General features: G+C 40.1%; 1 protein-coding gene across 2 annotated transcripts in view; it reads right to left on the bottom strand.

Moving 5' to 3' along the window:
- vaspb (vasodilator stimulated phosphoprotein b) overlaps positions 1-17,395 on the bottom strand; it is a 29,570-nt gene that overhangs the window by 8,360 nt on the left and 3,815 nt on the right. For both annotated transcript variants that reach the window (XM_080024945.1, XM_080024944.1), the window contains one exon: positions 5,344-5,515. In XM_080024945.1, coding sequence (XP_079881071.1) covers positions 5,344-5,515 — 172 coding nt within the window. The remainder of the gene's footprint in view (positions 1-5,343; positions 5,516-17,395) is intronic.

Genomic DNA, 17,395 nt, shown 5'->3' with positions numbered 1-17,395 from the left:
AGCCTATGAACCAGGAGGGGGAAAAAAATGTCTGGGTTATAGCCGTTGCCTGAATGTGCTGACGCGCCATTTCACTATTTGTGCAACAGCCTCTGGATTCCACAGAGCAGAGAGGAGGAGAGGAGAGACCCTGTCAGGGTGATTTCATAAACAGGCAACATGCACTGGAAAAAATAAATAAATAAATAAATAAATAAAGACGTGGAAAACTGTAGACAGTGGAATTCAACTTTTTGTAATCTTGTCAAACAGGCAGGGAAGACAGGTGGGACGATTGAAGCATTTTCAACGTAATTATAATGCCAGAAACTGGAATGCATAAAACAAATTGAAGAGACAAGTGCCCACTAAGTTTATCTATATGCTTATGAACACAGCCAGGGAGAGAACGAGAGAAAAGTAGAACATGGAAGTAGAGATAATGCAGCACTCTCTCTTTAGCCGCTCTCATCCAGCGCCATCCTCAACCAAGTGGCGTGTCTCCATCAGACACAAATACGGCGTCGAGTCCTTATTGGGTATCAGGCTTCACCCGAAATTGTCACAGGAAATGGTTGAACAAGGCTAACTATCGCACAGGAAACATCAGCCACTTTAAGACCAGTCTCTGGGGAACACATTAGAGTCCTTAATGTTTAAAGAAGGAGAGAGAGACACACTAAGGCAAGGCAGCAGGGAGAGCAGGGGCGTAGTCAAGAATAGACCCACCCCAATCTCAGTTTACCCAGACTATACCTTAGAATCTGTCCACCTTTACCACCTGGATATATCTGGTGATTCACAATATGGTGATAACGACAAGGAAGTCTGCTTTGTTCTCCCTTTCTACCACGCCTGCCTGAGGCTTCACAGGTTTGAAGGGCGGGCACTCTCCCTTCTCACTGTGCCAACGTCATGCCAGAAACTAACTTAATATGCTCTGCAAAAATCTAGCCTTGGTTCTGAGTGTGTGAATCTCTTTTTTGTATAGTTATTTTAGTAATTCAATCTTAACATTGTTCTTCATAACATTTACATCCACACATACAGTTAATTGTCTGTCAAGTTATATCAAATAGTGAGTTAAAACAATGGTGATTGAGAATATGACCCACTGATGAAAGCTCTTTGCTGCTTTGAACAATAATAACGTACTATCGGAGTAGCTCTGCCGGATTTGCCGCACTGCAGCAGTGTGTTCCCTTGTAAATGGGCTTTAATATCTATGTTTTTGTTTCTGAAAAGCCCTCGAAACAATCCAGCAGTCCTGTACTAAATTACACAGACCAGTATCTAAATGGAGTTAAAAGTAGGGCTTTCAAACGATTACATTTTTTAAAATCAGATTAATCACAGGATTCTGTGGATTAAGCACTATTCATTTTACCATTCGAAATATGCCCAAAAAATTCGAATTTTCTCTGTATATTGTTGTATGAACGGAAAGATAAATGACAGAAGGTGGATATGTACATGTAAAAGTAGTAGGCTATGTTTATTAATTGAAAATCCAAATTATGGTTTTAATACTGAAAATAAATTTAAACCAAACCATAATTCAATTGGTCTGTCTCTTTACTATGTCTTTGGGCAAATATAGGATAGGCTATAGAATGCCATTTATTTGGTGAACCTATAGGTTGTGCATTCTTAAATACAACTTGATTACAGTCCGCGGTGTGTGTGTGTGTGTGTGTGTGTGTGTGTGTGTGTGTGTGTGTGTGTGTGTGTGTGTGTGTGTGTGTGTGGCACGGGCTAACGTGCTGCTATGTTTGCTACTGATCCTGGGTCAGCCACAACGTTAGAATGACTGTAGTACAGAGCCGGTGGGATGTACGGGGCGGGGCACATGCGTTAAATGAGTTAAAAAAATTAATTAATCACCCTGCGTTAACGCGTTAATTTTGACAGCCCTAGTTAAAAGAGAAGCTGACATACAAAATACAGTAAATTGGATTTTCCAGGGAAGAAGTTCAATTGTATAAAACCAGCTTTTGGCTAAAAGGCTGCTTGGGTTGGGCGGACGCAGTAATACAGTATCCGGAGGATTTAAAAATATCAACGGTATTCCTATAATTACAGTCATGAAAAAATCTGCTGTGTAATCTGCGCATGTGTATAATGCGCAGATATGTTTGTTTCCTTTGTTTGGAACGTAAATTGTATTGTGTTACATCATGATGTGTTCAAGCCCTGTTCAGTAAAAATTAGTTTTTGGTGAAGGTAACTTCATCGTGATTATTTCAAAGTAATCTTGTAAAATGTATCGTTAAGCCAGAAACTCAAACAAATAGGCAACAGTTGAAGTAGAAATAGGTAATACCCCACTGCAATACTGTGTATGATTCAGGGAAGTTAAAGCCTAACCATGTCAGAAATTGGATACAGCCCAACCCTACTGCTATACTGAAAAGTTGTGTACAGAAAGTTGTACAATCAAAACATGCAGCTCATCTGTGAGCCTGCTTCCAGCTTCTTCTCAAGCGTTTGCAGGATTGTTCTTTCTAATGTTCTCTCGTTCCGAAAGCATAATAACACTGACACTAACCGCTGCTGTCAACAAGATAAACAAAGTGAACAAGGTGTTCTGTCAAGTTGAGAAATGATAGCAAGAGAGGGACAATAAATCCAGGAGGCCTCTGCCTCGCTAAATCTGCTAACATTGAGATTAATGGACTAAATTAATTGAAATGAAAAACGTTGGGGTGATGTGCTCTTGCCTTTACTGAAACAGTGAAGAGGTTGAACTCTAGTATAATAGTTCAGTAGGTCACCAGATTGTATAACACTGGAGTGTTCCAGGCGGTCATACAGTAGATGCATCTAAGTGAATAAATCACATAACGATTGACAATAACGCCTTCTTGGGTAATGCTGAAAATGTCTGTAAATTAAGTATTCTGTGTGTGGTATCACATAGTGACAATGTGAATGAATGCGCGCACAGACAAGGATAGACTATATACACTCTTGGTACCGACAGCTACACACACACTAGGGCTGTAACGATACAAAAACTCACGATTTTTGACCCACGCTTCGATACATACAACGATTTTTGACATTTGAAAAACATTTTATTTAAACAACATTTATAATAACATTTAACTTGATGTTAATAACAAATAACCTGAACAGATTTGAACACAAATAAAAATATAAGCAACATGAATAAATAAATAACCAAAGATATATAGGGGAGAGTGGCCTAAGTTGTGCCGGTGGAGAAGTTGTGCCACCCCTTGTTTCTAGAAAACCATAGAAGAAATTGGAAATGTGACCACATATTTAAGAAGAGCCATCCATTTAACTCATACTGTAAATAAGGGAGAAACATGGAATAAGATATAAGCACATTTAAGCTCAAAAAACAGTTTTTTGCCTTTCAAAGTAAAATTTCCATGATCAAGGTTTTTTGATTATTGTGTCTGAACAATTATAGACACGTTTGAAAACATTTGACACATGTTTTTGTGCTTTAGTATGCTACACTTTGTGTCTATATAGTTAGCACAATGTCAGCCCTAACCTGCTGCATCATGCTTATTATCCAAAATTCTGGGGTTGGGGTGATTTGTGCCAGAGGGTCTGGGGTGAGTTAGTAAGTAAGTAAAATGTATTTATAAAAGCACATTTATAACAGTTTGCACTGTCCAAAGTGCTGAACCTAGTGCATTCAGTAGGTAAACAATGAAGGTAAAATAAACAATAACCTAAATAAAAGACATAAAGCCCAGACATCCACATATAAACAAAGATAGTAGTGCAGAGGTAAGAGTTAATGGGGAGGAAAAACCAGGGTGTACAGATGGGTTTTGAGCCTTGATTTAAAGGCAGAAATGGAGGGGGAATCGCATATGCCAGGTGGCAGTTGGTTCTATAAGGGTGGAGCAGCTAGTGCAAAGTACATTTCTGAGAGTTGTGCTATTGGCATGGCTGTATACACTGGTCACCAAAAGAAAGTGATTGTCTACAGTAGCTCAGAAGAGAGTGACATGTCCATTCTACTTAACGACACCACTGATGAGTTCAGATGGCCAGAAAGATGATGATGGTGACTTTGTCATTGTGAGCTTTGCAGGTAAAACCATTAGATCTGCTAGGCCTTGTTTAAAGAGGACCTATGATGCTTTTTGACTTTTATGACCTATAAACGTTGTTATGATGATTCATAGTCATGCTTAACCATACTAAATGATCAAATAATGACTTGCATTTCGACGTATTCCCTGCTGACCGTCTGGGGTGTCTGTGCAGAGCACTAAACATTATTCTAGCCAGTCGAGAAGTCACGTGTTCAAAGCGGTCTACCCTTTGTAACTTTGTGACGTTGCATGTAACTTCGTGAAGTCACCACGCGGATGTTTCCATGTATGGTGATGCTGTCACTTCCCTGTTCGCGTCTGCCTCGCGCCCTTATAGGTCCATGCTCGCGCTTCCCGCCACTGAAAGTGTTCCGGAAGGAAGGTAACCAATCACAACGGAGTGGGGTTTGCAGGAGGGGGGAGGGGAGCGGAGATTGCCGAAGCACAGGCGGAGGGAGCAGAGATGGCCGATGCACACACACTCAAGTGTTGACAGGACGTGCTGGATCGCCAAAATAAGAGAAAGAGCTTCCCGAAAATCTACATAGTTTTTTGTGATGTGATTCGTGTCAGGTTGCTCTATAGCAGTGTAAAACAAGAAATTAAGACCAGAAAAGTAGTATAATAGGTCCTCTTTAAGAAAATTGTCCTTCAATCTTTGTAAAATATTTACTTTAAATAAACTTTAAATAAGTGATTGTCTAATGGATTTATCTTGCATTACAGTTTATGAGATATATATCAATGGCACAATTTATGCCATGATATTCTCTCCAATGGCACAACTTACACCACACCAGGGGGCAAGTTGTGCCACAAGACAACTTTTTTTCAGAAAGCTATATTTCTTCAACAGTTTATTCCAGATCCAAAGTTTTTATTGCCAGGGATGCACAACACCCTGAAATATATGTACATATTTGAGTTGGAGACGTTACCGTTAAGGCCTCACTTTAAAGTCACTTTGAGTAAAAAGTGGCACAACTTAGGCCACTCTCCCCTAACATTTCTCTCTTCTCTCTAACAAAATAATACTGTTGAAAAATAAAAAAATATTGAACCGTGCTGTAAACCAAAAATCAAGTTAGAAAACAAAATAAACACATAACAGCTACAGCTTCCTTCACCAAACCTTTTTTAAGCCTAAAAAAAGAAAAAAGAAACGCGATTCTGCCTTTTCACACCGCGATGCGGGATCGCGGCACTGTGTATCGCGATTCTCGATTCGATACACATATCGTTACCGCCCTAACACACACACACACACTGGCAGATGTACCTGCTGGTCCGTCTGCATCTTGCGTCCCACTATCCTGAAGGCATTGGTGGAGGGGTTGTGATAGATCTGGACTCTGCTGAAGGCCTGGGGTCCAGCGCCGGCCGGCAGCCATTTCTTATTGCCATCGTCATAGATCATCACAGTGGCCCGAGCCTGGCAAATACTCGACTCACTGGAGGACAGAGCGCAAGACAGAAAAAAACACTGAATTCATTTGAGTTGAGTTTTGAGATCACGAATGTCACAAGTGAATTGTTTGTTATTTGAAATGTAAACTCTTATTCTTACTGAAAAAAAAGAAGCTACTAGCAGCAACCAAGCTTCATGTTTAAGACAACAACAGTATGAGAAATAGTCTCATATGTATAAACGCTTTCAAAAAGGTGCATCATTTCCTACACAACATGCTGTATCTCCAACAGAGCAGAAAGTACAGGCAACAGCGAAACGAAAATATACACAGAAATTGAACCACAGAGGTTTGTGGTAGCGATTGCAGAGTCAGCTGATATGATCTTTGGGGCGGGCTGCTACCACGAACATTTGGTTTATATATTATTGTCACAGCCATTATGATCTATACAGACTAGGGGTGTGATCATTTGTCCAATGTCTAAACGGTAAACGGTTTTCGTTTATTGATTTTTCCTAAACGGTTATGATTTACTAACATGTGTACAAGTGCACACCCCTAATGGAGACATGAATATCTTCATGGCTGTATCTAGAATAAACAGTTTTTCTACAACACATTCATGTTTTATAAGGTTTCTAAGTGGCGGGACACTTTTTGTCACCACCATCATTAAAATGTAAGAAAATCAGCCAAAATAAGGGGCAGCTGTCACTATGAAGGACCTCTTGTCACATTCTACCTCTGCAGAGTACATTAGAGTCAGACAGGCTCTGATAAGTGTTGTAGTTTTAGAATATTTTGCATTCCAAATCTTGAAAATTCAAAATATTTTTTGTGGCCTCTGTCAGTCTTGGTGAATATTTGTGATCGCTATACATCTCATGGCAAAATAAAAGACTAGGAACCTCTCCCACATGTGCATTCTGTTATGATTTTTTCATTCACGTCGTTGTGCTTCCAGTCAATTTGTCGTCTGTGAAAACGACCACAACAACTGCGTTTTGCGAGATCTCTCTAAGTATTGCAAGATCATACAAAAGTATGTTTTTTGCAAGAAGAAAAGGTAGAGGTTTTTTTTTGGGACTCTCTATGTTTTCATCCTCCATGTCCCTCTCAGGGATCCGCAGAAGGATACACAGTATATACATGTTATATTTACGAATATATAAAACAGAGAAAGAAAAACCTCACAGTAGAGAAACTGATTAATCAATGATCATAATGGCTCATTCATATTTTTTGTGGATAGACATTGGCTAATCATCAAACCTCAAAACATTGTGTTTCGCATATGGCGAAAGTTTAGAGTAGGAGTAAATTCATAGTGGAGTAGTACAGTCTCTTTAACACCTCTTGTTTATATGTCAGTATGTTTTGTGTGTTGAACTGAAAAGAAGAAAGAGAGATTAGTTTGATGCCAAACAAAATGGGAGGCGAGACAACAATGGACGTTGACAAAGACAGGAAGTTGTGCTGAGCTCCGACAAAGGAGACGAGGCCATGGAATCTTCCACCTGTCCTACATCAACCTACACACGTTTTGAAAGAAAACAGGAGCTGCGAAATCGGTGATACACCTGTTATTTATAGCCCGACGCGGTCAGACCACCACACAGGTTACAACGCATTTAGGAATGCCTGTAAACATACAAGTTTATGTAGCAAATGCAGAGACTGTGTTTGCATTTCAGACACCAAGATCTAAAAAGTAACAAATCGCTCATTTCGCCGCAGTTTACACCACAACAAATAGAGTACCTCATGGTATGAGTACGAGGTATTTAAACAAATTGGACCGAGACAGAGGAACAAAAAGGTGGCTGGCTAATGTTATTTTTTTTCTTCTTCTTTTTTACCATTCCTCCCCCTCCTCTCCTTACCACCCCAACCTGTCCGTCCCATAATCCATCTCTCCCCACCCTCTCCCTCCATCTGTCCCGCCCGTGATACAATCTGCTTCTTCCTGTGACACAGCACCCAAGCCACAACCCACTTCCTGCTGCCAGCACTGCCTAAAAAGGACTGCCTCAGCCTGAACAATCCATGTGCACACACAGCTGCTTTATTTTCCTGGAAGTAGACAATAATATTCAGTGCACGTCGAACTGGAAATTGTATTTAAGATTCATTGCTGAAGTGTGAGAGCTACATTAAAGAAAGAATAGCATAAGCAAATAATTAACTAGGATTTTTTGATGATGATTGATAAAGTCTTTGTGTAGTCCGTTCCTTCTTTTCCAACCAGGAAATAGATAGTCAAATGCTTAGGCTTAAGAATATGCTAAACTCGTTCCCATAGAAACTGTAACTTTCAGAATCAACTGTAATTTTTCCGTAGCAAATGGGAGTGGTTCACACTTTCACAACACATCAGACAGCTTTGGCTTTGCTGCCAATCATCAAGAGGTGGATTATGTAAACTTCAAATGTCTTCCTGCGATTGTGTTATTTTGCACTCGTCTTATAAGAATTGTACCCACAGTGAGTGTTAGTCCAGTTTTTCATAGTAACGTCCTCTCCTCTATTCTTTTTGGCAACCTGTAGCAAGGACAGATTCTTTTGCAGATGTTTAAAAATGTAGAAGTGCTGAGTGAGAAAGGACAGGAGATATTATTTTTTGCACCAGAGCTGAAAAACTATTCACTTTTTTTCTATAAAACGCTGTGATATGTGCCTAGTCTTGGACTATGCGTATTTGTAATACAGCAACATTTCATCTCATTAACTAATTAAAACACTAAACTTAAATGAAAGTGAACAAAAGCTACACATATGATGTCAAATGACTATTTTTGACAAAAGCACACAAAGGAGAAAAGAGAGAAGGCACTCTGGAAATTGGCTTAACATAGACCTTGGCCTTAAATCCCCACTCTGTGCCCTTCGGTCACTTTCAAGCAGGTTGAAACCACCTGAGGTTGGATGGATGAATGAATACTTCAGCATGCCGCTCTCTGATCTCAACTGCCTCAAGCATGCTGTGAAGAGAAGGCTTATGGGAACTGTGTGGGGGGGTACTGAGACGTAGGAGTGGGAAATGGATGCATATTTAATGGCAGAGAAAGCGAGGGCTCCTGAGAGTGAGTGGCTGCATTATTGATTAAACTACGGACACAGAGACTCTAAAAGCGCGCGTGTGTGTGGACAAGGACTTGCAGTGCGCACACCCTCACACCTGTCAAACTTGCCAACACGTGTCCATGTGCAGACCTGGTCCACCGGGTAGAACAGGCTGCAGAGAGAGAGAGAGGGAGGACTTCACGGCTTGGTTTGACTGGACTGGGTTTTATGACTGAAATAAATCACAACGACAGGCACGGCACAGCCATAAACAATCTATTCCTGTCCTTCCTCGTATGAGGACCACCAGTCCACTGGCGAACACGCCGTAGCTGGTTGTGGAGCTAAACTAACTAAAGAGACCAGTCGACTAATGAGGTTTTCTCTTAAGCACAAAAAGGTCAGTGGATCATGCTCCGAGAGGGATTTCAGCCGGCAACCTTTAAAATACCTCCAGCAAAAGGACTTTCTCAATACAACAGAGGACAACAATCACCAGGATGATATACAAATAGTAGGTACACTTTACAAAAAGAAAAACGCTTAAAAAAACCTAAACCAAGCCTGTCCTCAGTGGTCGTTATTACAGCCAGAGAGTTCCTCATCCCTCTGCGGTTTCTTGGTCAGTGAGGGGTTAACAGGAAACCACAGCGCACGGTTGGGGCACATGCTCTCTTGAAAATGTCTGTATAAGGCCTTGCTCTCGGAGCTTTTCCACAAATGTGCTGGCAAGAACAGTCAAGCCCAGTGGCTGTGTCTCTTCCCTCCTCCTCCGTTTACCTGACCCTCCCACCTCTACCACTCTTCTCTTCCTCCCACACCGTTCTCTGTGAATCCAATGATTCAAAACAGTAAGATCTGTACTTGGGAGATGCCTCATGTTGGCGTTCATGCAGAGAGAGAGAGAGAGAGAGAGAGAGAGAGAGAGAGAGAGAGAGAGAGAGAGAGAGAGAGAGAGAGAGAGAGAGAGAGAGAGAGAGAGAGAGAGAGAGAGAGAGAGAGAGAGAGAGAGAGAGAGAGAGAGAACAAAAATACAAAAACGTAAACAGACACAAAGCCAGTGCAGGTCATATGGGTTTGCTGCTCTCTGCCCTTTTGTCGCCACTTTTAACAACTCGCACTTGTGTGGTGTGCATGCGCAGTGGCGCAGGAAATACTAATATTAAATACTAGTAAAAAAAAAAAAAAAAAAATCATTTTTTATTTTATTTTTCATTTTTTAATGAATCGATTATTAACTTTTATGAATCGATTCGGAATCGTTCGAGAGAGAGTCGCAATATAACTTATATATATATCTATAAGTTATATCTATAAGTTATATATATATATCTATAACTTATAGATATAAGTTATATATATATATATAACTTATAGATATATATATATATATATATATATATATATATCTATAAGTTATATATATATATATATATATATATATATATATATATATATATATATATATATATATATATAACTTATAGATATATAGATATAAGTTATATATATAGATATCAAGACAAGTACCAATAAAAGGACCACAATAATTCACTATTACAGGGCAACATTTCTTAATTGTCCACTTATAATGATGATGAAGCTGCCAGCGTCAAGCTGCAATTACGTTAGACACTGTTACTGTGTGTGTTTACTTCCTGCGCTCTACAGTCAGGGCCGACGGGGACACACGTTCAAAGGTGTGATCTCGCGTTACTATATTTAGTGAAATGCAGCTAGAAGCGAGTCACACCATCAACCTTGTGAAAACGTACAAATACAACATTACACATTTGAAGCAGTGCAGTGTGTTTGACAGCTTTAACAATTGGACTGTAATTACTGCAAAAAAGTCATCATAAAATAACTTGTTGATATTGTGATGGCATGTCCTAATTTTTTTTGCATCAAATTTTGGAGAGTGGTATATCGGTACGAAAAAGAAATCAATACAATCCCAAAGATACCCATCACTAGAGGAGAGTACATTCCCTACTGTTCAACAGCACAATGATGTACATGATGTGCAGACATCACTCCAGAGGCTGAGACAAGACACATCGATGTTACACAGTGTTGTCTAGACACTAAGTAGAGTAATGCCACCTGCATCCACTCCAGGTTCACTGCCCCTCCTAATTTGTCAGGTGTCTTTCTCCTCCAGTAGGTGATTATACCACTATATACATTTTGTTTTTTTTGCCCTCACAACCACAGCCAACTTTCATTATTGCACGATGTTCTGAATGAGTGGTTAACACAACATTAGTAGCACATCATTTGACAGGATAATGTAATTGCACAATAATATCCGCCCAGCTTCATGTTTCACCAACAAAGGTTCTTGTGGTTGTTTTTTCACAGCTTTGATAATTGAGTCACAGCCAAATATGAAACATGATTAGAAACAGGTGTCCTGTTCAAATAGGCAAACCTAAGGTGGCCTCTAACAGACAGTCAGTGTTTCCCCTACCATTGTACAGGCCTGGCGGGGCCGCCAGGCCAACGGGACCCCCCGCCAGGCCAACAGCAGCCTAACTTTAAAAAAAAATAATAATAAAAAAAAAAAATTATTATCAATTTTTCATTGATTCCGTAATAATAATATGCGAGCGTCTGCGCGGCACTGTCGGTCTACCCCTCGTGTGCGCCTGTCTTTACAACCTCTCGTTTGATCATCCCATCAGCTGATCTGTGTGTCTGCGTGTGTGTATGTGTGTCTGCGCGCGGCGCGATGCGCGTGTGTATTCGGTGCGGGTGCGCACTTGTTAAAACACGGAAGCCAATGAGCAGGAGCATGACTAGCAAGCAAACGTTGATCTAGTGGCGAAAATAAAACCAGCGCCTGCTCTATGGAGATACTAAGGACTCGGTAACAGGGACGTTGAACAGGAAAAAGTGCTGCGCAAAGTTTAGAAAGTTAAAATCGCTACGTCGCCGTGGCAACACAACCAATCTGTATCAACAGCTGAGACAGCGCTGAAAAAAACGGCATGCACTCGTTTCAGTAAGTTTACAGAAGTGCCACACTGCTACTGCCTTTGACATTCTTCTCAGAAAAGCATTCATTTATTTTCAAGGGACATATTAATTTATTTATTGTTTTAACTGTCAAGTTATCTTGAAAACAGCAGGCTATTGTAGGCCTACAAGCTTTATGTTTTTGTATTTTCAATGCTACTTTATTTGTATGTTTTAAATTGAGAAATAGGCTAGATGAAATATAATGGTCGGAATAGGGAATTTGCCTTATGTAGCACACATGTTGATAGGCTAATCATGATGTGTAGCCTATGTTAATTCATTTATTTTCAACAAGGCTATTTGCATTAAAAAAAAATAAAGAACATTTTTCAATTGGCTAGCTTCAAGGTGAGGTGATTCAGATCATTCCAGAAATGAGTCTAGACAGGACCTGTCTATATTAGATCTTAGTGTTTATTGTTTTTTTTATTGAAATCCATGTGTTTTTCTTCAATAGTTTACGTGGCTTGTGTCTCCAAATTATTACAGAAAATAGTTATAGGCAGGGCATATGTTGTTTACAGAGCACAGAATTAATCAGATTTTGCCTCTCAAAGTGCACCTGATTGATGCATTTAACTTTAAAAAGGATAAGGTTTCTTCTGCAGGGGGATGCCCCCAGACCCTAGAAGGTCCATTCTCACCCAGCAGGATCTAAAAATCCTGTGAGAAACACCACATGTACAAACGTACTGAATGTGAAAGCATAACCCTATGCCCTCATTTTTAACAGGCTGTCAAAAGAGGCTCATCCCAAATGGGGTTCGTTTTGGTCAATTTCTTCTAGAAATTTGGTACGCACGCGGCACGCATACTCTTTATCAGCTCTTACCACCGGGCCTAAAAAAAATTCTAGGGGAAACACTGGACAGTGAATCATTACTCATTTCCCTTCTCGCCCTAAAGTCAACCATCGCATTAAAACCAGACAGGGAATGACAATAAGTCACTCAATAGTGTCTGTGTCTAACCAAACCTAACCACTTCCTCTTTCTTCTTCATGGCCTGATAAAAATAGTCATCTGTGGACCTAAATATTATTAATATTAAATTACTTTATTTGTTGTGTAGAACTACACTGTTTTATAACATTTTATGCCATTAATGATAAAAAAAAATTATCTGGATCTGAGGAAAATGAAACCAGTGGAGCTCATAAGACTGAAATGTCGCATTATAAATATATGCATAAAGTGAGAACTCATTCATAAGTAAAGAGAAACTTTCCCTTTCTATCGCTGCCCCTGAATAGCTGACACGAGACACACACGTGGGAAAATCACGGCCCAGACTAACACACAAAATGCACACAGAAGTGAGAAAAGGAAGTGAGAGGGCGACCATTGAAAAACCCAGCATGTTCCAGTGTGGGATAACTGCTCTGTATACAACATTCTGAAACCCAGGGCTACACGGGTTCATCAAGAGGTGCAACAGAACACTGAATATATCGCTTTGAAGTAGGGGGTTTAGGCTTTAGCTTCTAGGCAGAATTGCGGTTCAGTCTATGTTTTACTGCTGAAGATACTTATCACAGAAAGAAGATATTCTACTAAACGAAAAAGGGGATGATCATTGGAGGAGGTAATATAACTAAATATAAACAGACAAAGTATTGTGCTGCCTCATGAAACTCGCAGAACTGAGGTATTGATGGCGGCAAAGTACTTGACCTCAGGCACTGACTCAGACATGGGGAGGCCAGGCCATACAATAGCCTGTTGCTGTGGCCTGGTCATCTGACAGTGCACTGCCCTCAGACCACCCCAGGGCCAATGTGTACGGCTGTATGGGATGCTCAGACCCGCGTGACTCTGCACAACATATACAGTATTTCATGGCAGGGTTCAGTGACTATTGCTGACTTTAAAAATAGGTGCAAGATAAGCTTTCGAACTTCAAAGTGTAGTTCCCCTTCGAGCTGCGAGGCCCAGCTGAGCTGTCCCATAAATGTAAACGCGCAGACCTGGAGAATAAACTTCCCATTGATGCAGCTTATTTTCTTCAAATATCAGGCATAAACAGATAGGGGAAACTAGACACAAATCATTCTGGAGGATTCTGGTGGAGATTGTCATGCATAGGAGAGAAACGGAAAGGTTTAAACGACATTTAAAAAAATAACCTAAAAACAAATTTAAAAGAAGAAATCTGAAATGAAATCCACTTTAGATCTTAGGAAGACAACTAGTTTTCTTAGTTTATCCTAAGGTAATGGCTAAATAAAAAAATACAATTAGGGCCGGAGAGGAGGTTAGTGGCCCTCCTTAGCCTTATTCCTCTGAACTCACTCCCTCTTTCTTTTTCATTTTCTACCTCCCCGATTCTTCGCACACAGGTCCTAGCATGCTGCTAAAGAACCCAAATAGACACAGACACACACACTAACGCACTTTTACACACTTGCTGCAGGCTACTGCTTTCTGCCTCGACACAGAAACAGGCATCAGGGCTATCTGGGCTATTCTGGAGTTCTTCTGCTCAAATATTTGTCTGAATGGAGTCAGACATCTAAGCCGAAACTTCTCCACTAAAGAAAACCCCTCAGCATTCTTTGAGAGCTGACTCATCCCTTTGCCTGGCATCGTTTATCGAGCGTTGTGGAAAAAGTTGAACAGACTTTTGGCCGAGAACTGTCATTTTGTTGTGTGGACCACTTCAACAGCGGAGATGAATTCCTTCCTGCCTGTGGTTGTGCGTGTGTGTGGATGTGGCGGTGGGAGAGCGGGGGAGTAGAGGGGGGGGGACACGACTGGCACACTCAATGCCCATATTTGGAACCATCTCACCTCTGTCCTCCTCACTGAGCTCAATTCCTTTTACAGGTTGGAGCACATCCTCCCCGACTCTGAGCAAAGGAGAAGGAAGGCCTACTTCTCTGAAGAACAAACCCCCCTCTTTCTCAGCTGTACTGACTTGTACACTCCAGAGAAGAAATGTATTAGCTCAAACCTGAGTCCAAAGTTCAGAACAGAAAGAAACAGCAATGCCTAATCATCTTACCTGCTTCTTTATTGTCATTTACACGGGGTGTGTACACTTTTGCCTAACTAAGTACATTTTGTAGGTATGTATAGCTACTTAGACGATTGTCTAATTGGACCTTCCAATTTTCTGGCTGGCTTGCACCCCTTACACTCTGAACTATTGGTCAACCTATAAGAGTTTTCCAATAGCCAATGCTGATCCCAATATTTTTTTTTATCATTTATTATTATTAAATAGTTTGTATTTTAATTTTATCAAATGCGAAAAAACTAAACAAATTTAACTTAAAGGAATACTTCACCCATACGGAACCAGCGTTCTATCATTATAAAATAACTATTATAATATAATGAATGAGGTTTTTCTTCCCTCAGGAAACTGTAGGGTTAGACAGTGAGACCATAAAACACTCTTTCTGCCGTTTTCTCAGGCTAAGATGATCCGATTTCATTTTTTTTTGCACATTTATACTAAATAGGATCTCCCAGTTCAATACACCTTCATATTCCAACCGGGTGAAGTAGGCCTTTAAAGGAAATTGGTTTACTGTGTCGACGAGAAAAGTGCATTATCCTTTGGCCTTCCCTGGTGTTGGCTCAGTAAAATATTGCTATACTGCTTTGTCGTCAACGACAAATGAGGCCTGTTACTTGATAAATGAACAACCCTCAGCTAATTATTTGCTCTACTAAAGCAAAAATAAGAGTTAAGAAGAATAAATAGGTCCGGACCTGTTCCCAATGGTCAGAAAGAGACAAGGAGCTGTAGGAACTTCATGATGCAAAAACTGTTTCTGCGAACAAGATTATGTGCATCGCTAATCAGGCACAAAAATGGCACCCAAGCAGAAAATGGTCCAATCTTTAACTGAAGAACCAAAGAAATCAGGTTCTCCTATTGAGCCTCTACTTATCCATTTGGTCATAAACCCTTAGCCCATATCTGGTTAATATACCATGGGAGAAAGTTATCTTTCCTTTCCACTCAAAGAGTTTTAAGTGGTGCCTCACGATAATGTTGCCCAGCAAATCATCTGCCGGGCTTCCGTCAATCCTGTTTTATCTAATACAGTCTTTGTGTATCAGTAAACCCCATCATTCCAGAAAAGTGAAGTAAAGATCGAAGGAACCCTAAAGATTGAAATGTTTAAGATGGTTGACGGCATGAAGCAGTTTTTATAACTTAACTGGCATCCATTAAGTTCCATTAAGGAATGAAGCCTGATGGACCCAATGCATCTTTGTGCCCATTAGCAGAGCTGACCATACAATATATCTCTGCAGCATTTCTGCCCACAACAAGCTTTGGTTTCAATACACTTCTAGACAAAGGCTCTCCATCAGCTGGGATGATGTCACTCCCTTTTGGCTATAAGAAACTATATATTCTTATCCTGGCTTCAGACGACTTAATAGCCACCCCACATCTCAGATTTCGTTTAGCCATTTATAAAAAGCTCTAATGTTGCGCCCACTGAGGCCATTTCCACTAGTTGGAGAGTGAAACGTTCCACACAGCTATGTAGGCTGAACAATGGTAATGTCATCTTCCTTAATTTTAAGATAGCTAGCTACCTTGCTACAACCATGATCAAATAGCATTAGAAAATGGCAAAAGGTATGGATGATAAAGGTAGTTGTACAGGTCCGTATATAATATTGACGTCACATTTCTCATCAGTACAACCAGCAACAACCTCACGCTTAGGATCTGACTTACTTATTAGGACAAAGTGTTTCTCAGACATTTTGCTTAAACGTTGAGACCAAAGCAGGTATCCCTTTAATATATCTATGTATTAGACCACTCAATAAGGACCACTTTATAGCAATATAGGATTTACAGAACATTTACATCCAATCAAACCATTGAGCCGTTTGTTTGCAGTGGGAGCGCAGTCACCCCCCAAACCAGAAGAATTGACTGTTGGCTCCTTCACAGTCCAGCAGTAAGGTTAGGTGAGTTGGCCCTCTTTTTCAATATTGCAGTGTGGACATATAACAACCCAAAAGGAAAAATTTAACAATGTATTAATTTTACCTTCTGAATCTGAACAAAGCAAACAAGCTACAGTAACATCAGTCTCATTGATAATTCAATCAATGAAAGGTTTATATCAAAATATTTTCATTTCAAAACAATTAATCCATTAACTGCTTAGTTTATCAAGTACAAAAAGTGAAAAATTCCATGGTGACATATTCAAATTTGATGTTTTGTGCAACCAACAATCTAAAACTGAAAATATATTTCAATTCGCAAGAACAGAAAATATGCAAATCATCACATTCTTAAAGCTGGAGCCAGGGGATGTTTGTCATTTTTGGCTATGATAGTATCCTTTCCACAGTACTCACTGAAGCTATTTACACAATTAACCCCACAACATTTCCTGGAACAAAAGATTCCAACTGAATAACTACTTAATTTGGGTCAGACATGACCAAACAAGTTAGTTAGGGTAAAGGTTAGACTTAAATTCAGTGATCACAGAAGCACTAATAAGAGAGCATAACAGCCTAGAGGCACAGTTAAGGAATGAAAACATCGGCCACCACAGAGGAAACTGGATTGTCAAAAGTAGACAATAGAAGGTTTTGTATTTTGAGCAATTCCTGTAGCAAAGTGTCTAATCCAAGAGGCAGGCTGGCATAATGGCCTATTTATGAGTATGAGAGGTGGGAGGACCGAGAGGGGTAAATAGTTTCAGGGGAGGGGGTAGCAGTGATTGGGTTTTGTATAGACAAACTAAAGGCAAGACCATTTTAATAATGGAGAATGTGGAGGGATAAACCACGCTGGGATTTGTGATCATTTGGTCACAGCAACTGTACAGAAGTGCAC

This window comes from Ammodytes marinus, assembly GCF_949987685.1.
Source record: "Ammodytes marinus genome assembly, chromosome: 3".
Lineage (NCBI taxonomy): Eukaryota > Metazoa > Chordata > Actinopteri > Uranoscopiformes > Ammodytidae > Ammodytes > Ammodytes marinus.
This window is presented reverse-complemented; position numbering and strand designations above follow the sequence as displayed.